Source organism: Seriola lalandi, unplaced genomic scaffold (assembly GCF_002814215.2).
Source record: "Seriola lalandi dorsalis isolate HSWRI2012SDOR001 ecotype SW California unplaced genomic scaffold, Sedor1 jcf7180002054546, whole genome shotgun sequence".
Taxonomy (NCBI): Eukaryota; Metazoa; Chordata; class Actinopteri; order Carangiformes; family Carangidae; genus Seriola; species Seriola lalandi.
This window is the reverse complement of record NW_019525099.1, coordinates 792473-814689: the sequence shown is the minus strand read 5'-3', so window position 1 is coordinate 814689 and position 22217 is coordinate 792473. Positions and strand designations below refer to the sequence as shown.

The window sequence follows — 22217 nt, the reverse complement described above, 5'->3', positions numbered from 1 at the left end:
TAGTCCAAAACAAATGTGAGTGGTTTCATCCTGATTCTAATAGCGCTGCATTATATGCCACCTCTTTGGTTGAACCGATCATTACTGGAGCATCGTGCCGCTGCAGTGTCAGAGTTCACTGGTCATTTGGCGGTCCGGTGAGGGCTGCTCAGTCTGTGTCAACATCTTGTGGAAGTGACACCGCAGACCTCCCGCTCGCCACAAATGAGGCCCGGAGGGAGTGATGGGAGCTGAGCGACGGGGGTTCACCGTCGCCCTGAGGTTGAGAGGTGGAGCACCGATCCTCTGTTGCTGACCTCATATAATACCACCTGCCCCTAGAGGGTGTGTGTCAAGCAATTCAACCTCGTCCACATGGTATATAGATCTGCTTTTAGAGTCCCCGGAAATGTCAGACGGTGCAAGACGAATACAGTCCCTTTGCTAATGGACAAGCCGCCACCACAGTGAGTGTTAAACAGTTTGTGCGATGCGCAGAAGTCCACCAGTCAAATAGCAAAGTTCAAGACAAGTCTAGTGCTTCCGTTATAACGTACAGACGATCTTCGAAGTGCAGGAGCAGAGGATTAGGCCGCAGGAGTGGGTTGATTGAGGGCTGGTGCCTCTTTTTGCCATCACTCTCCCCTGGGTGACACTGTGGTGGGAAAATAACATGAGTTGCTTGGCCAAGCAGGAATTCACTTCTTTGGTTTCACATCACCTGCAATTTGAATTCCATTACTTGCCGTGCCACACTTCAAATAATGCTCGGGCCTATTAATTACCAAAGTATGGGTTCAGGGTAAAGGTGAACGTGCAATTACAGAATTAAATCAAGCCCCCGTTTAGCTTGTCAGTCCTGACAGAAATAATTTGGGTGAATTATTAAATGCTTCCACTGCTCTTGGTTGCGTCATTGTCGACTCAGACCTACCCAGCTGCAAGAATCCAAGCTCTGCTCTTTTCTCTCTTTCAAATAAAACGATTAATTGCGCTTTTTAAAAAATGATCCGAACTGCACATTTTTAATAATAATCAACTTTAGAATTACCCACTGTTACTGCTGCAAGTCTCCAAATGTTTTCTGTGCTCTTTGAGCCGCTTAATAAAGGAGGTCAAGCTTTAATGGGATCATTATGAATTTGTGGTGGTTGTGGTAATCATGCAGAAATTGTTTATCATTCTCTCGGTTTTAGGTCGAGTGAATGAGAAGTTTTAATTTCTAAAAAGTTCTAAGGTGATGTTATTAATTATCCTGGGGCAATAACATAACATTTCAACCGAGCCGGTGCAAACTTTTCTTTTGGCTACTGTGTACAAGGAACAGATGACAGAATTACAAGTGTGTTCAAAGTGGCACTGAACCGGCAGGATCTTCATGACCCTCGTCTCTGGTGCTCACACTGTCGTTTCTTAAATGTTTCACTTCGCTAAAATGACAAGTAAAAAAAAATGTCTTGTTTTGTTGAATTCTGCTGCTAGCAAGCATTTTAACTAATTGCCTGTAATGAAGCAATTTGCCAGTGGCTGACTGGTTTCAGTGGTTGAGTTTTGGTCTCCATGACAACCAGCTGTCTGTAATTAGTAAATCAAGCCAGGCTGAGGTTTTTTTGGGGGGCTACGCCAGAGTGGCTGGAAAAAGAGTCAAGAGTGGCAAGTGTTTCAGTAATTGCCTTGTCATGAAGTTCATGCTGACTTAACTGCAGGGATGTGTGCGCCTCTGGTGGTTTTTCTCAGGTATTTTAAACTTGAATGTTTCCTGTGGTTTCAAAAGAACAAAAAAACACACACACCAGTGCTGCTCAGCGCTGCGCTGCTTGGGTTACAGTGTTTATTGTCTCTCTTCCAGCGCCACTGTGCTTCACTCGGTGTTGGCTGGAGGTGTGTATTGTGCTGAAACAGCGAGAGGTACGTTGTGCACTTTGATTGATGATACTGCTTTCTCATAATTACCAATTAGCGGGTGTATTTGTCATTTCACAACAATGAAACCACCAACGGAGGATAAATACAGTTTGTTAATACTTGTGCATTTCGTCCTGCTGTAGCCCGCGCCGCCGCCTTGGGTTTGGAATATCCTGGAGTCCATGGGGCCCCTGATCTTCATACAGCAGCCCACCATGTGATGATGCACCCAGGCACAGTGCCGTCAGAACCTCGGCCTTATGAAAACAATGATCCTGAATTGGGTGCGACTGAGTCTAACATGGCCTCCTACGAACTAAATCAGCCAGGACTGAGATCCTTACATGACGGAGCACAAGCTCACACCAGAAGTTCTGAAACCACGTTCCTACTGAGCAGTGGCACTTACCTACCAGTTCAAAGTGAGTACAGCATCAACCAAGAGCTCAGCTTCCCCAGAGAACACTCAGCCAGTGACCACAAGTCTGATTTTTTTGAGGAGGTCAAGCATGCTGCCCCATCCACATGGGTTGAGGCCCCAGGCCGGTCTGACCTTGTGAATTGGAATCCTCAAGGTCGCAGGAAGCCGCTCTCATTTGTCTACAATAAGCTTGACCTTGCTGTTGATGAGTCTGTCCCAAATAGACGTGGCATGTCCCTGAGTGGACTCCCCCTGCCCCAAAGCAGGGGTCACGGCACTTACCAGAGGGGTCTAACTGGATTTGGCCTGCGAAGAGAAGTTCCTGTCCTTGCTTCATCTCGCTTCCACAACAAAGGCCACGTCAGAGCGATGACTGGCCGAAGTCCTGTGTTTGGTAGACGGGAAAGGATTGGGCTCCCTGACCATCTTGCTCAGTCCCTGCGCAGAAACCTCAATGTCAAACCGTTTGTTAAAGGTAACCCTGTTCTCAGACGTCTGATGAAAACGAAAATCGGACAGAATAAGTCATTGAACTAAAGGGTCTGACACAGAGCTCAACTGTCTTGTCAAATAGTGTCCCTGTGAGGAGTTATTAAAGTTAAGCAGTTTGTGAAGGAAAACAATATGATTTCTGGTCTGGTTTTCTCCAACTTTCACTGAATGCAGCAATGTTTAACTTATCTGTGTACAAGCCTCTGCATTGTTGTTGAGCTCTTAAACAAGACACATCATATGTGCCTCATTGAATATAAAATGTACAAATGGTGATAATGCTCAGTGTTTCTCCTTTTTTCTTTTTCTTTTTTTTTTTTTTTTTTTTTTTTTTTTTACCCCACCTCACCATAAATGTCTCACTGAGGGCTGGGTGTTACCAGAGTGCCATCTGTTGGTTTGAGTGGGTACATATCGTTTTGGCTCACAGTGTTTGTACACAGGTGCTGCTTAACAGAAGGTCAGCCTTTGACAAATCCTATAATCTGTTTACAATCTGTTGTATGCAAGTACTACTACTGGTTATGTAAATTTCTCCAAATAGCCATGGTCTTTTAGTGACGGCATGTTTCAATTGTGTTCTGGCATTTTTAATAGAGATAATGAGGTTTTAAAATGCAGCTTCAGATTTTGAATTTTTGGGTAACCATCAGCAAATATTAAACATTTATCTTTGCATGAGTTATTTTCCCAGAGACGGGGCAGGATCCAAAAGCGAGATTAATTGAAGAAAAGCGTTGTATGTCAACAACGGGGTTTTGATTCCTCACTGATGGAGCGTTTGAGTGTGTGAAATGGTAGGTGGGGAAGGTTATCCGCCTATCGACCCATAAATCAATCAGTCAGGAGCCAGAAAGTGAGTCAGTTATGAGCACTCATCCAGAACGCGAATAAGGAAATGAGTGACAGAATAAAGTGAAGCAATCAGCTGTTTATGGGGAGGGAGTGGGGAGGAAGGCGGTCAAAAGTGGCCATACATCATGAAAGATGTCAGGTTGGGGCAGGGAAAAGTACCAGCAGCAGCAGGAGGGAATGAGTTTGAAGCCCATCTGGAGGCCACACACTCGGTGATGTAAAACTAAATCTAAAACCTAGTAGTGGAACATATATGCTGCATAAATTATGTTGATCTCGGAGTGCAACATGAACCACAAAGTGAATGTTTTCATCCAGTCTAAACTGTCACGAGTGTTACACACACACACACATACATTTGCTGTGATACCCTGCAGATGTTCCTCTCTTTACCCTCGATCAATGACTTAATGACCCCCTGTACGGTTTGAAAAAGTAAGGTGAAACTGAGAGAGGGAAGGAGAATCAACCGTGCATAAACATCTGGGCTGTAGCAGCCTGAGATGAAGCTGGACTACCTGCTGGCAGCTCGCTGGGTTGATGACACAACATGTATGACGGGAGGATTATTAGCATAAAAGTGTGTGAGAGAGAAATCTGACACATTAGGATCTCTCCCTTGAAATACAGTTTAACTCGACATTTAGTCAGATAAGATGACAAGCCGCACGTGGAGAGCAGTTTAACTTTGTAGTCCTATCCTAGTGAACGGACAGGTTTCATTTAAAGATCAAAACATTAAAAACGAATTGCCTACACAGGGTGATAACCGGAATTCATTTAATAAATATAATGCAATCTAATACAGTTCTACACAATAAACTGTTGCTATGAAGCTTATATGGTGACCCTTTTGTTGAGGGACTGTCAGAGGGTTTAAGTTAAACTTTTTGATAGTGTACTACCACATATTGTTTTTTCTTTCTCCTTTTCCAATAAGTCACCAAATACTATTTCTCCCACCTGTTGGACAATTCTATTGCTGTTGCGAGGTGCTAAGGCCCCAAGACAGAGTTAAATCAACACCTCTGAGATGGTCTCAACAAAAATTGATCAGGTATCATCTGTTGCAGAGCTGCTGTATTGAATTTTATTTCACACGTTTTCATTTGTGCACCCTTTGTAATTATATTGCGGTCGTTCCCCGCTGCCTGTACCACTACCCATTGTGCGCGAGGTTGTGTGTAGCCTAGCTTGAAGAGTGAGTGTGTTTACCTGGCAGTATGTCTATGCTCTTTGTCATGTCTGCCCACAAAATGCATCTCTCCTCTCTCCTGAAAAATGTGCAGGGATTGAGGCACTGCATTTTCCCTTACAAGACCTGAACAATGGCTACTTCTGTGCTTTTTTTTTTTTTCCTTTTTTTTGGCGGCGGCGGGGGGGTGAGGGGGGGTCAGTAGCTTTCTTAGAGGCTCTACTGTGCACATCTAGCAATGAGCAGCAGCAAATAATAATTAACTGCACCCCACACAAACACAGTCACATCCCTCCAGTTCCTATTTGTTGTTTCCAGTTTATCATTGGTTAAAGTTTGAAGTTCTCTGGTTTCATATGTTGGCACTGGCTGTGTCTGCTGGCATCCCCAACAGAATCCAACAAAACGCTCCACAGACCAGTTGAGTTTTTATTGCTGTCGGATTATTGTTCACAGACCAACACACAGTAAAAGTTTATAGAGCCTGTGGAGAAAGTCGTGCCACTCAACTTAGTAGCCAGTGGAGCTTGTATTGCTCATGTTGTCGGCTTTAAGGCTGCAAAGTTTTAGAAGTGTTTCCTCAAAAATCGTCTTAAAAAAGTCTAAACTCTAAACTCTAAACTGTAAGCAGCTTTAAGGTAATCAATGCATTTATCTTTTTTTTTTATCGTCGTTTAGTTTAGAGCAGAGACTGTTTTGTGATGCTGCATTCAGGTATTTGTTGATATTGTTTATCTTTACATTCTCATCATGAGGAAGAGGAGCCCAGATAACAAGGGGACATACAACCAATGAACCAACATAATAAATACTCTGCCTACATCACCATCACTCACTCCAAATCCAACATCCAGAAAGTCAATTACAATAAATTACACGCAAATTATACTGTGACTGTGATGTTTACTAAGTATTTCACCGTCCTAAGGGCACATACGCAAAGGAGAACAGCTCCTCATGTTGGTGCTGAACCGCATCATATACAAGTCAGCAATAGTTTGAGTGGACATGCGTTCATCCAGGACCACAAAGGTCATCTCTGAGAGACGTGGGAGCTCTGCACTATAAATATTATGCATCACACAACCCTGACTGACATGATCCGAGAGGCAGAAAAGTGCTTTTGTCACTTTAAAACTCTATATTAGCCTATATGCTTTGGGAAATATAAACAAAAGTTTTCCCCATGTGTTGATGTCAGAATATGTCAGAGTGTTTCAGAAGCACACTGGGCTACCACAGCAAGAATACGCATGGGATATTAGCTATAACTTGATATAAGACTGCGTGGCAGCTTCGGTCCTGTGTCTGTGACCACACAAACTGCACTCAAGGCAACAGTATATTGTGTAGGTCACCCAAATTTTGGCAGTGCTCAGAGCCCAACACACAATCACTGTAGTTACACTCATAAAAAGCAGCGAAATACGTTTGCATACGTGCATAGCACCATAGACATAAATTATAACTTAAAAGTCATCACTTCATAGTGAAGCTCACCCTCTGCTGTTTCCTCACAAGAAAAAAAGAACCCAGTGACCTCTTAATTTTAGGGCCCATGACCTCTGGAATCAGCAATAAGAAAGAAAAGGTTCATTTTGTGTTCCTCTGCTGCACTGGTTTCCAACCTTGGGGTCAGAGATAAATCTAAGGGGTCAACAGATGATTAAAGGGATGAGAAAAAAGAAAATATTTTCATTACACACATCTCTCTCTCTCTCTCTCTCTCTCTCTCTATCTCTCTCTCTTAATTTTCCCTTCATCTGGTGAAATACTGCATACTTTCACTTCTTCAGGCCACTAAAACAGTTCCCATGAAACAGTCCAGGAAGGCTACACTTCTGCCAAACTCTCAGTAATAATGCCATAACCTCTGAGGGCTCTCAAGTTGGCATTATTTTAAAGGGTCACCAGCCAAAAAAGCTGGGAACCACTGCTCTGTTTCAGTGAAGAAAAATGAAGCTTTACAAATCTGGGAACCATCTCATATTTCATCTCATCAGACTATTCAACGTTTTCTCCATCGCAAAACAAATCCCACCCCAATTTAAGCGCGTAACACACTTTAGCTGTGGTTTAAGGTTTAAAATGGGTTTAAACCTATGCTGTCTGGGTCATTGTCGCATGATCACTTGAACCGCATTGCTGTGTTCTCAGACGCTGTGATTTAAATCACACCCGTGGTTTAGTCTGAGCCAGCAGCTGTGTCCTGTCGAAATCCCCTGCAGAGGTCGCTGCTCCTGCTGTAGACCTGGTTTAACTGACGTTTGAGTTCATAAAATTCAGCACAAGGACAGATACAGCTCAGATCGTGTTTTCATTTCTGTCATTTCAAATCTGTTCTTTTGAAGGCAACAGTATAATCAAGTGTCAAACTTTATTAGGTCATTTCAGTTAAAAGCCTGGTTCACTGGTTCCTCAATTACATTTTTATGCCAGAAACACTTACTTATTATTTGACCAAACATAATAACCAGTTGTTAATTAATGCAGGCCCTCCTTGCTCCTGCAAGGAGGGCATGTAGTCAGTTTGCCAGCCATGTTTAAGTCACAGAAACAAATGACAAATGTTCTAACACACGTCTTGTAAAGCAGACTTCATTGTCTTCCTTTACACAAGCCCAGAGAATACAGCCGTTAATAAGAACGTGTACGCGTGTGTGCGTGTCTGTGTGTGTTTTGTAATGTGTGTGGTTCCTCTCCTCTCCTCTCGTTGTCCCGCGTGAGGCTCTCAGTGAGCCCACTATAGCCTGCCAGCACAACTGACCTGTGGTAAGGGGGAAATCAATAGTCAATTCCATTTTGCAGCCAGCGTGTGACAGGTACTAGATAGGAGTGGATTGGGTGCATGTAAGGAGCAGGAGCATGAGTCGGAGATTGTCTGACCCCCTCTTCTCTCTCTCTCTCTCTCTCTCTCTCTCTCTCTCTGACAGTGTCTCACTGTCTCGCTCGACCAACCCTCTTGGTAGAAGCAGAAGTGAAGTGCAAGAGGCCATACTCCTTGGTGTACAACAGCTCAGGGGTATGTAGACATATTAAGCGTCATCCAGTGTGAAAGTTAAATATGACCAATGATTGTGATTATAACTGAATCAGAATCGATCTCAAATGCCATCAACTATGAGTGCACAGGGAATCTAACTGATGCAGACACTTTACAAAAGAGATACAAAGCAACATTGACAAAATTCTCTCATATTTTCATACATTTGTGTGAAATAAATGTTCAGTACACCGTTCAGTACATATGCAAACAGCCTCCATACATGTTATTACTGTTAGGATTATAACAGCGATAAAGGGAACAGAAAGATAAGCGCATACACCTTCCACATTGACACTTTTTAGGACATATGGTTCCTCCATCTGGGAGTTTGGATAGTGTGGGCAGCTAGTACAGCACACACGCTGCAGGCTACATGTCCGTTTCAGAAGTAGATATACATTTTTAGCCATGTGAGCTGTTGCAGCTCAAGGGATTGCCGTGTCTGTCTGTCTGTCTGTCTGTCTGTCTGTCTGTCTGTCTGTCTGTCAGATGGTTCACCACTTTGGTCCCGACTGAGATGTCTCAACAACACTTGACTTGCTTCCTCCCTGACATGTTTGGTTTTAAGTAAAAACATCTCCACAACTATCACACGGATAGCCACATTGGTAGGCCACACACATTCATGTCCCTCTCAGTATGAATTGTACAAACACTGTTGTGTGGCGCTTTTTGATTTTTCTACCACTAATGACATTCTCATCAGCCTCAGCTGTGTTTTGTGTTTAGTGCTAATCTGCAAATTTTAGCATGTTGAGTAGCTAAATACAGATTAACATCATTATATCTGCTGAACATCTGCATGTTAGAATTGTACTCAAGGTCCACTTACTATTTTCTCCTTTGCTTTCAACCGCATTGCTTTTGCAGCAATATATAATTTCCTCAGTTGTCCTGGAAATGGATGATTTCAAGGTTTGAAATAGATAAAATCAAGTAAGTGGACACATTTGTCATGATGTTGTTCACACCTTTTTAATACCTATTAATTCTACTATAATTTTTACTTTACATGCTAGTCCTGAAACTACATGACCCAGTTTTAACAGGCGGTTGTATAAATTCTTTGTATGTTTGTTTGTTTGTGTGTAAATTTTATAAGTGGTTCACTGAAGTGTACATTCAAAGATAAACTCTGGTCCAGTAGCTGGCCTTGCATCAGTACTGACATTTCAATTGCACATAGATATCTGTGAGTCATAGCACTGTGGTTATAGGGCTGATTTCACAACACTTTCAGGCACTATGAGAAAAATACAGTCTATCCAGGATACAGTGTATTCATTTTGATGCAGTAGGGTTGAGTGGAGTAGTGGGAATGGCAATTGTTCAACAAAAGGGTGCAGTTAAAGAGTTGGCCCTAAATATTTTTAGATGTGAATGTAGGCATCCATGATTAGCAGAAGCCATAATTACTGCAGTTGTGATTGCAGTTAACTACTGTAATTTTCTGTATAACATTAGATAGATATGAGAGGTTATTTCCAGCAGTGACTAATTTGGGGTTAGTCACATCTCTAATGCGAATAAGAATCTAAAGAGGAGACAGCGTTATATTAAGTACAGAACAAGAACCGTAATCAAACCTAGTAAAGCTTCATCAGTTCAACTTAGCTTCGGGGCCCTCAGCTAATTTTACTGCTCACTGAAACGTAGCATGTAATACCCAGTGGATGGAAAACACTTTGTTCATTACTGCTGATTAGGAAAAAAGATCAAGCAAAATATGTCAATGCATGATAAGCAGTTAATATATTTTTAATTGGTGCTTGCTTTTTCCATTTCTCCTGTTGCTACCTATTCAGAAACCTACTACTGTGCACCTCTTGATTAACAGTTAGCTTCCATTATCTGTTTGAGGGCAGCAGAGTGACCAGGCAGGGATACAGCTGTTAGATTAAAAGTTGAGTGGGTGAGCTCACTGACTCGCCTCGCACACCATTTGAATGGAAGCCTCAGCCAGAGAATCATTTTACAATTTAATAAGCTAATAAACGTGATATGGCAAGTAGTTTCAAGTGCCCTTGGGGGGTCAAAGCACAGTTTACAATCCCATTTAAAGGCTTGTTCTATTACCGTGCTGACAAAGGCTTGGACAGGCGCAGAGAGGGAGATGACTGCTTTTTGAGGCAGTCTCTGTGATACAGCAGATCTGCTACTTCAAAGGTCACACTCAACACAGAGGGGTCAGGCTGAACTAGACTTATCGCATTCCTCTGGGCAGTTCCCTGGAGTCATATTGTAGGGTATTTGACAGCCGCCATATTAATACCTTGTGGGGAAGGATGATCCAATAAAGTATAAATTCCTCTGTACTCTCATACAAGCAACGATCAGTAGTCTGTAGATCAAAGACTGGTCTTATTACTCCATCAGCAATCACAATCACTGTTCTACAAAGCCAAAATCTAACTGTATATTTGGTTAAAACTGACTGTTTGACATCTGTTTTACCATAAATATAAAATATATTTTCATATATAAAATTTTGAGCTTGAATATTGAGACTTTGAGTTTTGCATTTTGCACTTTGAGTGCTCTCCAGCTACCCTTAACTATCATACTCACAGCTAACCTTATAGCTAAAGCTAATTCAATTTTTTTTTAACACCAATTTTTTCACCAATTCTACTATAATTGAAAGATCTTTATCAGATTATCCGGCATCTTAAACTGGGTTTGAATATACCGCTTAAATAAGGCAATAACAAAATGTAACTGTAATGGAGAAAAACAAAAAAAGCCATCAGATACACTGGTCCTGCTAAAAGCGAAAAGTTAATGCTAACTAGCCAAGATTAGATACACTTTACATTTCCCAAAAATAAATTGGCTAAGAAACCCTAAAACTTCAAACCCATTTTTTTTTCTCAATTTTCTCAATTTTATTGTTTCTGTAGTCACAGCTGTGAGCCTTTGTGAGGCAAAATACCTGTAGAAGGTGACAGTAAATAAATATCCAATATCACCTAAAGAATTATGGAATTTCATCCAGATTCTATTTTTTTTTTTTTTTACCTGAACTATTCAGCTATCTTCTTTCGAGAAAACCCTGAATTCAAACGACTCATGTTTCTCTCCTGTAACTGGGCCCCATCAGTCATGTGTTCCTTCCTGGAAAATAGTGAAGTTTCACAAATTCAAAACAAGGATGTTGCCGCTGTTGGTGCTGCTGCTGTTGCTGCTGTTGCTGCTTGGCTAACAAAAACATATGTCCTCCACTCTGAACTTCTTTGAGCTACACCGTTTCATTTGTTGCTATCAGGGCTGATGAGAGCCACTCGTCCTTCTGGGTCTGCTGCAGCTGCTGTGTGGTGAGTGGCAGCCTTCTATGATGGCTCTCCTTTATCTTCACATCAAGCTATTTGCTGCTCCTTTCATTTGGATACTTGGGCAGATTGAAAAAGGAAACTTTGCAAAACTTATTTCTCGATGACACTGGTTCAGGTTGAAGAGTTGTATCCTGATCCAGCTGAAGGACTGATCAACTTAATTTAATTTAAAGCGCTTGCTTAATTGGATTGAATAGCCGTTCTCTATTTTACTTGTGCCATTTATCATCCTTTGTAGTTACCTGTCAAATGATGCCAGTGTTTCCTTTTTTTAACAATCATGAAATACTAAAGCAGAGGATCATCAGATAATTAGGATTTAAAAGATAAGACAATCCTTTTTAAAAAAAAGGATACTTTATGTTTAATGGTAAAAAAAAAAAAAAAAGAAGAAGTGTCACATTAAAATTTACTAACTTACTAAAAGCATTTTGGATTTACAAAAAAAAAGGAATTTATTAGATTGATTTTTAGAGTGATTTCGTTTCGATTTTCGTACTGAAATCATGTTTATGCTCTAGCCATCCATTTAAAAAGCGGATGTGAAACAGATTTCTTTCCTCCTCTTGAGATGTTGGGAGTTTTACAACTGCTGACACAAAAGGTCACTGTGTCTTAGCTTCAAGGAACTGTTCTTTCATTGAAAAATGTCTTTATACAAACAAATTTAGCGTTCTTTTACATTTTTTAAAAGGCTTCTTTAAACACACACTGCATAGTGTGAGAAAATATGACCAAAAAAAGGGGAAACCATGGCAAGTTTGTCATTGCGCTCCGTGTCAAGGATATTGCCAAATCCTGATAGTGGGTGTTTTGTAACCCCAAACGGGAAAGGAAACAGTGGCTATAGCAAAATACATGTATTTCTTTTCACATGGTGACATGACTCACTGAGACAAGAAAAATGAACCTAGACAACATGTTTATATCAATATATCTGGAACATGTTTGGCCAATACACTGAAAATGGCCACTGTTAATTCACACAGTCTTTATTTTAAGCAAGCCAAATTTTGTCTGTTGACAAAATGCACTCCAAATTTATTCTCCCAGTTGCCTTTTGTCCGAGCCACAGGCAATTACCTATTAGTAGTAAGCAGAAACTGCAAAAAAAAAGGAAAGCAGGGGAAAATGGAGGCCTTTATGCACACTGCTGATAAGAAACAAGCAGAAATTCCATTTCCCCCACATCGCTAAACGCAGACTTCACCAAATAGTTGGCTATTGTGGACTGAGGGCAGCAATCCATCTGTGACTTTGAGTGATAGTTACAAATTATTTAAGTAATACCTCGTCGTCTCATGGGGTCGCTTGCAATTCGACAGTCAAGACATAAAATTTCTGCTCAAAAGTGGAAGGTTGTTCTATACCAGAAATACGCTGAATTGAACTCTCAAGAGTCTGTTGACAATACGAATTTAAATGTGGCGCACATGTTTCAGCCTGAGGAATACAGAACGTCCTTTAGGTTCCTCAGTTTCTCATCAGCATCAGACAAGGAGACCAAGATCACAGGGAGTTTCTTTCTCATTGCTGTGGTCTCACTTACTGCCTCTGTGCACAAATGTTTGTTGTTTGTAGAAAAGGTGAGAAGCTGAACTGCTACAGGGAACATGAGATTTTCAGGGGGGCGCTAAGTTACTCTTGAAGCAGCAAGTACTCACATCTGAGAAGCAGGAACTAGCAGTTTTTTTTTTGTTTTTTTGCTTGATAAATCACTGCAATGATTTATAAATTTTACAAAAAACAACTTGTTTTCATATGGATGTAATGATGTAATATATACAGTATATGTAAATGTAATATATTGCATGTTATATTGCAATGTTGTATAGCCACATGTGCGTATGTGCGGTCCATTACGAGATATGCTGTTACATGTGAAATCTTCCATTTGACATGTAATGTCTTGCTTGTGAAATAACTAAAAACCACATGTTCCCATCTTTGAAATGTTCACTTTGTGTTCCACATGTCAAACACTTTTGCTTTTAGTTGTTCGCACAACATCGTCCATTAATTTTCTGTTGTTCAACTCACCAGTGAATTGTTCCAGCTCTACTTCAGACTATTAACCGCTACTTCTTTCCTCTTGTACGACACAGAGAGACACAGTCGAGCCGCGAAGGCATGTCTTTGTCCTGCTGGTGGCGCTTTGTTAACCAGCGACCAGAGTCCAGTGAATTTTAAACGTTCATGCTTGTGTAATGGTGAGTATTTCAAAAACAACACAGACCTCAAAATTCATTTCAACTTCCCTCACACCTGTGTATTTGCAATGTGATGGTTCCACCTTATTCTCAAATTTAAGAAGCAGGTTGTTGACTTTATGTCAGACGTACACAATATGCCAGAAAATTGCCTCCATCTGCTTAGCTTACAAGCTCCCATCTTCTAATCATTATACATGACCAGTCAGCTATGGAGCGCATGCCCAACAAGGATGATTACCTTCTAACAACTGGCAGTTACAATGTTCCTGTCTGTTCAGAGGTTTTATCCCTGTAATAGAAAAGTATAAGAGGAAAGATTCACTGTGCATGAACAGCATACTTATTTATTCTGTCTGCAGAGAATCTAAATTTCATTTTGTCACAAGTAGGGAAGCAACATCCTTTGTGTAATCATGCTACATAATTGTGGACCCAAGCTGCCATGAATGTTGATTTTTTTTTTTTATTATTATTATTATTATTCATGAGTGTGTCACGTATCATTGTATGTGTTTGTTGTGATTCTGCTCTGCAAATAGCTCACACAGGCAGCACTGCAGATTTTTCTTCACTGTTTCAGGGAAGCAGCGAATGCATTCTCCAGGTGTCTGTTTATACTGAGATATTATGCATTATGGAGATCACATACTTGCTCACATCAGCCCGCCATACCAAGCAGTTGAAACATTGTGCTGATGATGTCTTTTGAAACGAGAGACGTTATCACTCTCAATTCCTCCTTCACACAATGTAGCGTGTCGCTGGGAAGGAACAGCAATTGAAATATTTTTTTTGATAGGGCATGAAAGTTTGTAATTTAAGAATAATGCATTTAATTTTTGCTCCCTAACAGGTTATATCAACATGATATCCATATGGATGTCAGTGATTGTCATGCTGGTGGCATTTGTGAATGGAGCGAGGAATGGTGAGTGTTGCTCTCAGGATGAAATAACAAATCTAAATGGAAATACCCAAGTAGCGGTTACAAGGACAATTGTTATTACACCTGCTCTTCCCCTGACTTGGATTCTATCAAACTTCAATATAAAGCTGTTGAATTCTTCATAACAGTAATAATTTATAAAAGGCATTTACCAGAGGTGGGAGACTTGAGTCACATGACTTGACTCAAGTCAGACAAATATGAGAACTTCAGACTTGCTTGACTAACACAGATAAAAGACTCAACTTGACTTTGACTTGGTATTCATGACTTTATGACTTAATACAGAGGACTTGAAAGGACAAGGCCAAAGGCCAAAAAATCCTACACATTAAGGTAGGTGATAAAAAAAATAAACTTGTTTACTTGACTTACAGCAGTGACCCCTTGACTTGCTTGATTGTCACCACAGTAACTTGGGGCCTTGCTTGAGACTCGACAGTTAAGACTTGAGATTTGCTGCTGACTTGCACTCCCGCCTCTGGCATTTACAGTTTAGACCATCTTCAACATGGCACCTTCAAATGAATTTTCTCATTGTCAGAGGATGTCATACAACCATGTGCGAACATCCGGACGTCCAGCTCAGTGGTGCCTTTGGGGTCACCTGTCACAGCTACCTGTGTCATCAGAGAAGACTGCCTTCCCGTCATTGGACAAGCTGTTCATATAGAGTGGCGCCTTGACGATCACTTTATTCCCAGCAGCCCTGTGGCCAACGAGAGCGGCGGGATTTCTGAGGTTGTTATACCAAGCTTCAATCACACCAGGGCGTTCCTCACCTGCTGTTTACAGGCCTCTCCCGTTCAAGTAGCAGGAGGAGTGGAGATCAGAGCTGGATGTGAGAAAGATTTCTTCTTTCACATGTTTGTTCATTGCTGATCAAATTAAGCTGCCTGTATCGCTAGTGAACAAACAAAACAGAGAAAATTGGGAACATGTAAATTTTTTGTTTTTGAGGGACACACATTTCATTGTTGAGTTGAGGTCAGCATAAGAAAAAAAACATTTTAATGGATAAAACAAAGATTGTATCAAAAAGAAGTCGCACTGTTTAATTTGGAATAATTCTACTTTTTAATTGGCATTCTTTACCCAGATATACAATGTATTACAGAATTCCCCAAAAAATATAATACAAAAACATGCATAGAATCATGAGATTTTTAGTTTTATTTACATTTATTTGTAAGAGACCAAGTACAAAAAATGGAGATGTAGAAATACAGGAATATGAATACCACCTTCCTTAACAACTCCATTGAAGAAAAACATGTTCACCTTGTTTTTTCCATCTATAGATCCACCAGAATCACCACAAAACCTCAGCTGTCAGACAAACCTCACTACCTCTAACACCCTGACCTGTAGCTGGGACGCTGGGCAGCTGGAGACGCACCTCCTCACACAGTACACCCTCCACACCAAGATATGGTAATATTCAGGAATACACTGAGACAGTTACCAGAAAGCACACATCATTTTGGTGTCATGGATGTTTAAAGTGTAATTTACAGAATATGTCTTCGAGGTTGCGCAACTGTGTTTCCCACAATAGAATTTCTTCATTTCAGGGATTCAAACAGGAACTATACTTACAAGCTACCAACAGGAGTCCACCATTATACCATCCCTCGTTCTGATTTTGTCCTGTTCTCTGAAATGGAAATATATGTGGAGGCGGTGAATGAACTTGGAGAGGCAGCTTCAGTACCCATCATTTTGGAACCCGTCAGTGCAAGTGAGAATTGTAGAATATTTATTTATTGAATCTTTTCACAGATTTATATATTGTGTGCAAGCAGTAACCTCCATCAAAATGTCAAAGAGGTGATAACTGAAAAACCCAAAAGGTTGTTCAACAGCACTTGGAGGTATTTTCAGAATCCTCAAAAGACACTTCTAACCATCTGGATGACCAAAAATATTCCATCTGTTGCATATAAAAAAAATATTTGTAACCTGTTTCCCAACTTGCAACATATATTCATGTGTATTTCCTTTTCTAAAACATAAAACTACTATTTTGCATGAAAATATAAAATAACATTTTTATAGAGAAAAATGTAACAGAAAAGAAAGCATGTTGATTTTGTGTACCTTTGTTCTCACGTCGTACAAATTGAATAAGAAGATCTGTCATTTCCAGGGACCATCTTTCTTTGGGTTAAAAATCTTTTTTCAGTTGACAGAATATTTTTTCATCCAGATGGTTAGAAGTGTCTCTGGGGACTCTGGAAATACCTTCGGAACAGCTGTAAGTGCTGTTGAATGACCTTTTGGATTTTTCAAAGTTTCCACAGGTATTTATTTTTTAGAAAAACTGATTAGTAGATAGTAATACATAAAACAGGCCAAATCTAATATAAAAATGCTCAAATTAGAACTAAACTAAAAGTTTCCAAAATCCAAATTACATGGAGTAATTGCTTTGTTGACTGTTTTATTTCAGCCAAGTTTGACCCACCAAAGATTTTAAAGGTTGAAGCTGTGCCCAAAAGGTACGGCTGCCTAAAGCTGAGCTGGAGCTTATCGCAGCACCAGGCCTGGATACGTAACTTCCGCCTGAACCTGGAGGTCCAATTTAAGACTGCTGACAGTAGTCAATGGAGTGAGCAACCAGTGAGTGCAAATCAATCCGTTGTCGATATCAACTGAAGGCTCAGTTGATTAACTTTGGATGCAGTAGCTATAAGCAACCATATGCTACTAGTATAAACTCTGAAGTTCATAATGTGTGTGCCTGGAGTCATATATGTATGGTTTGTGTGCTCTTGGATGTATGTTAGATCCTGGTGAGCCGGATTAAACCAACCAGACCTGTGGACCAGTGTCGCCTGCTCCATGGGACTCAGTATTTTGCCCAGATTAGAGTCAGATACCAGCAGAGTCCCTGGAGTGAATGGAGCAGCAGCCAGTCTGGAGTCACCTTGGAGAGTGGTAGGCGTCAGATCAATTCAGAGTGACACAATCAGTCACTCTAACATTTTCCAATCTATTGCCTTTTCTTCCATTTTCTGCTCTTTTCAATATATGCTAATGTCATGTTCTACATCACCCATTGCTTTGCTCTATAGCCCAAGCTGAATTGATGTATTGAGTTTTTCCACACACTCTGGCAGTGAATCCATAACCCTGTCTTGTATGGAAAAGTTTTACTTTCTAAAGAGTGAGGAAAGAAATGCAGGCTTTTGACGACATGCGAAGCTGACAGCCGTCTCTTTGTTTTCAGCTCCCACTGGACGCCTAGACTCGTGGGTGAAACTATCGGGGGATCAGATGCACAAACAAATCAACATACACTTGTTTTGGAAGGTGCACACATCACACACGCTGCTTGACACCTGTCACAAGTTGATGGTATTTTCTGTTATAGCTCTGGTTGAGTCCGTGAGGTCTGCCTTTAAAATGTCTTCTCACTTTTTTTTTCTGTTTTAGCCATCAAAACAATTCCGCCCCAACAGCCGAAATGTGTCATACATCGTCTCAGTGCAAAAACTGCCAGGTGTAAAGGGAAAGGTGTGCTCTTCAATGGGGAATTACTGTACTTTCCAACTTCCCAGGAAAGCAAAGAAAGTGTATCTGAGTGCTGTAAATGCAGCAGGGAAATCCTCCCCCAATGAAGTTCGGATTTACCAACCCAAAGGTAAAACTAACATTTTTGAATGTGCTTCAACTGGTTTAGAAATAGTATCATGTAATTTTCCCGTAACATGTCTTTTGTGCTTGTAAGCTCTTAAGGTGATATCAGACATCACAGCTACTCCTCGCGATGACCGAGCTCTTCTGGTCCAGTGGAACAGTGTGGATACATCAAGCATCATTGGTTATGTGGTTGAATGGAGACCTTTGTTAAAAACAGACCTCTCCCTCACCCGGTTCGAATTTGCAAACAGAAACGAATCCAGCATCATTATAACAGGTACGTTTTATAGTATTTGTATTGCAGGTCTCAAAGTCCATGTGCTCCTTATTTTACCCACCTTTTATTTGGTTTTCCTACTCTGGAGCTCATCCTTTACCACAAAAATTCAAACAATCACTCCTACACTCACATCCTAAGATCCTCCTTTTCCTGTGCACGACCTGCCTGTACACACTGTTTGGAGTTTATAAGCACAGATCCACTCTAACTTCTTCACCCTCATCAATAGGAGGCTTTGAGCCCTACAAGCCCTATGGAATCTCTGTGTATCCCAGGTTTAAGGATGGGATAGGCCTTCCTCAGACTGTTAATGCCTACTCAAGACAAAAGGGTAAGTCACCAAAGATACCAAGAGAAATCACACAAAGAGCAAGCAGGGGTGTGAGAGTCAGGCTGCCTCAACTTTGAAAAAGTGAGAGAAGAGTTTGCCACATGAGTAAAAACTATATGTATTATGATGTCTATCAGAGACATCTCATATGTGATGGGATAATGCCCTCTTGTGGATATAAATGAATTACGTAGTCACTGTAACTGTAATAATCACTCAGAATGAATATATTTCTTTTTAAAGCTCCATCCGTGGTTCCGAAAATACGGATTAAAAAGACTTGGAAGTCACATATTGAGCTTACCTGGGATGAAATACCATTAGACCAAAGAAATGGAATTATCCAGGGCTACAAAGTCTTCTACTGGGACGAGAAGGGTCCCATTAATGGTAGGTGAAACAGCTAAATGTTGCTTTTCTTTTTTTTCTTTTTTTTTTGTGAACGTGGTGCTATCTGATGTCTGACTTCTCTTTCAGTTGTGAGTGCTCACCCAAAAGAGAGAAGGGTGGTCCTGAAAGACCTCAAGACTGTGTCTCTGTACGAAGCTTTCATGATGGTCAGCACGTTCGGTGGGAGCATCAATGGGTCAACAATTCATTTCGAAATGGAGCCATTTGGTTGGTATCATTATTATTTTCAAATGGCTTTCTAGAAACATTGGGGAAAAAAGGAGTGTATTCTCATGTCAGATATTTAATTGATAACATGTATTTCTCTCTTCTCAGATGCCGTTACTATTGTGATGATTGTAATCGCGTCTGGTGTTGGAATGTCATTGTTGGTCATTTTCATAGTCATGACTTGTTTCTCCAACCACAAGAGGTGAGATCATTGCCATACTTCATTAAGGTGTGAAGCTGCAATGTCCTTTATTCTCAACACATTTCTTTTGTGTTGTTCTATTTCCAGGCTGAAGGGTCGCTTTTGGCCAGATGTTCCTGATCCAGCTAACAGCAGCATCAAGAGATGGACATCAGAGTCAACACAGGTGCAGAAAATTAACCTGTGCAAGATAAAATGGTTTTATGCAACAAAGCCCTAATTTGCACTACTCTGTATTTTTAATGGATAACGTTATTCTGTGTCATATGAACAGTGTTGCTAGTAGTGACAAACCCACCAAGGGTTATCACCTGACTCTGCGGTTACCTTCAGTTCTGTGGAGTTTCCTTTTACATCCTGCAACTGTAATGTTTTGGTTCAGTCTCACTGCTCTCATCAACCTCATTTCTAGCTACAATAGGCAGCTGCTTTCAGCAAAAAGGCTCTGATACTTCCAGGGCACACTCCCTGCCCAGCACCAAATGGCAGACAGCACGCCATTACTCCACTATATCTCAACATATAAAATAGTTGTTTGCTGCTATATTATTGTTTAAAGTCTAATTTACAGAATCTTTAATTAGCAGACTGTATATTCCTGAAAATGTCAGGTAATATATGAGATGTAAAACACTGATGACTAATTCATTTTCCATTGGTAGGATACACATCCTTCCTGGGACAATGACGAGCCCAATCCAATATACCTGTCCCACCTCAGCTTCCTTGACTTCCCAATGAAACTAAGCAAACAAGAGGATGATCTTTGGTTAAACAGTGCAGAGGACACCAGTGACCTGGGAGAGTCCATTTGTGGTTCACCGTTCATCCCTGGATACTCTGGTTCAAACAGCTACTCTGTTCCTTATGCCACTGTGATCTTCTCCAGTCCATGCAGAAGCCCTCCACCCAAAGAGCCTCATGTCTACCTCCGCTCTGAGTCCACACAGCCGCTCCTGGAGGCTCAAGAATCCTTCAGTCCAAAGTGCTACCATAATATGGCAACTGATGGGATGCCGAGGGAGCAGTGTTTTTTTGGACCGTGCGATGACTGTATAGCAGAAGAAGGGGCAGACCCAGTCGTTCTTTGGGATGATTTCCCTTTTCTACGAGCATTAGCCTTGAATGATACTCAGAATGACTAAAAGTTCTTCCCTGATTATAAGAATAGCTGCTTTGCAAGATTTTCATGTAGATCTGAGTTTGTGATAAGTTGATCCAGTGTAGCACACAGCTGTAAATACATACTAGGTATGCTAGGTTTGATGCTAAAAATCATGTTGATATTTAATGATTATGATGTCCATGTTTTATCTGTACCAAACTTTGTATAAATGATATTGTTGTGTGTTATAAACTCATCAAGCACTTAATAAGAAACAGCTGTGCTACTGCTTATTCATTCAGCAGTGCAGTGCATAAAATCATCATCTTCAGTTAGCATTCACATCACACATCAGAATGTGGAAACAAAATCTTTGTGACTTTGACCATAGGATGCTTGTTGTTGTGCCAGACAGGCTGGACAGAATGGTGTGAAAAACACCAGTGAGTGGCAGTTGTGAAGACAGAAACACCTTGTTCATGAGAGAAGTCAGAGGAGAATGTCCAGACTGGTTGGAGCTGACAGAAAGGCTACGGTAACTCAGATAATCACTCTTTACAGTTGTGGTGGACAGAAAAAGTATTTCAGAATGCACAACACGTTGAACCTTGAGTCCAAATGGGCTACAACAGAAGACCATGTCAGGTTTCACTCCTGTCCGCCAAGAACAGAAATCTGAGGCCGCAGTGGGAACAGACTCATCGAAAATGGACGGCCGAAGACTGAAAAAACGTGGCCTGGTCTGATGAATCTCAATTTCTGCTGAGGCAGCAGATGGTAGGGTCAGAATTTGATGTCAACAGCATAAATCCATGGACCCAACCTGCCTTGTGTCACTATGAGGAGGCTGGTATGAGGAATGTTCTCTTAAGAAACATAATACCAATCAATCATCGTTTGAATGCCACAGCGTATCTGAGTATTGTTTCTGACCATGTCGTCTCAAACTGGTTTGAAGAACATGACAATGAGTTCAGTGAACTTAAATGGCCTCAGCAGTCACCATATCTGAATCCAATTGAAGACTTTTTAGATGTGGTAGAATGGCAGATTGGCAGCATAAATGGGCAGAAATTGTGGGATGAAATCATGTCAACATGGAGCAGGATCTCAAAGTAATGCTTCCAACATCTTGTGGAATCCACAAAAGTACTTTTATGCTAGAAAGACATGGTCTAAACAGTTTCTTTGAATAAAAAATATTAAATCCTATGAAGACAGAAAGGTGTTTTTCCCACTGACTGATGATTCACCACTTTACCTCGACATTTGATGTTTACCAACCATTGTTATCCAAAATGTTGTTCTCTGTAGCAAATGGATGTGATTTAAAATGGAAGCAGAGTAGCCTACAGTTTCCAAAACACAGTGAAGTAAACTAAAATCAAAAAGCAACCTTATGAAACCCGGGGTGATTTCAGGTAAACTGAGGCCCTTTTTGGCAAATGGTTTCTAGACTAAATAAATCCAACTAAGGTTTTGTTGTTTTTGTGGGTTTGTTTTTTCATTGAAATGGGTCTAAAAAGTATCAACTTTAACAGGATCCTGACTTAAGGTTAACTCTGAGTTAAGTGAGACACTTAATTTTATGACTATATTTGCTCATTCATTTCAGTGAAGCCCAAACAGCTTTATAAATCAATTTAGTT

The 22217-nt window shown here is 40.7% G+C and overlaps 2 protein-coding genes across 3 annotated transcripts; both read left to right on the top strand.

The window, feature by feature from the left end:
• Positions 1–389: 389 nt before the first annotated feature.
• Positions 390–2928, top strand: LOC111661635 (uncharacterized). Of its 2 annotated transcripts, none has more exons than XM_023415270.2 (3): positions 390–446; positions 1829–1887; positions 2028–2928. In XM_023415270.2, the coding sequence occupies exons 1-3, from the start codon at positions 427–429 to the stop codon at positions 2840–2842; spliced, it is 894 nt and encodes a 297-aa protein (XP_023271038.1). In that variant the 5' UTR covers positions 390–426; the 3' UTR covers positions 2843–2928. The 2 variants fall into 2 exon arrangements, with proteins under 2 accessions (XP_023271038.1, XP_023271037.1); XM_023415269.2 differs by lacking the exon at positions 390–446 and adding an exon at positions 1579–1716.
• An 8128-nt stretch (positions 2929–11056) lies between these two features.
• Positions 11057–21780, top strand: csf3r (colony stimulating factor 3 receptor). Its single transcript, XM_023415233.2, has 17 exons — positions 11057–11207; positions 13331–13435; positions 14292–14366; positions 14929–15225; positions 15686–15818; positions 15959–16125; positions 16837–17006; positions 17174–17324; positions 17617–17699; positions 17823–18030; positions 18118–18306; positions 18539–18640; positions 18884–19030; positions 19118–19258; positions 19367–19463; positions 19551–19629; positions 20126–21780. Exons 3-17 carry the CDS (start codon positions 14303–14305, stop codon positions 20606–20608), a joined length of 2511 nt encoding a protein of 836 aa, XP_023271001.1. The 5' UTR covers positions 11057–11207; positions 13331–13435; positions 14292–14302; the 3' UTR covers positions 20609–21780.
• The last annotated feature ends 437 nt before the right edge of the window (positions 21781–22217 follow it).

Excerpts from the sequence above, each read along its gene's own strand:
- LOC111661635 (XM_023415269.2), top strand. The coding sequence starts at position 1,688 with ATGTGTGCGCCTCTGGTGGTTTTTCTCAG. Across the intron at positions 1,717-1,828 it reads CCTCTGGTGGTTTTTCTCAG|CGCCACTGTGCTTCACTCGG; the intron begins GTATTTTAAACT and ends TCTCTCTTCCAG. Across the intron at positions 1,888-2,027 it reads TTGTGCTGAAACAGCGAGAG|CCCGCGCCGCCGCCTTGGGT; the intron begins GTACGTTGTGCA and ends GTCCTGCTGTAG.
- csf3r (XM_023415233.2), top strand. The coding sequence starts at position 14,303 with ATGATATCCATATGGATGTCAGTGATTGTCATGCTGGTGGCATTTGTG. Across the intron at positions 17,007-17,173 it reads GTCAATGGAGTGAGCAACCA|ATCCTGGTGAGCCGGATTAA; the intron begins GTGAGTGCAAAT and ends GATGTATGTTAG. Across the intron at positions 19,259-19,366 it reads TTTCGAAATGGAGCCATTTG|ATGCCGTTACTATTGTGATG; the intron begins GTTGGTATCATT and ends CTCTCTTCTCAG.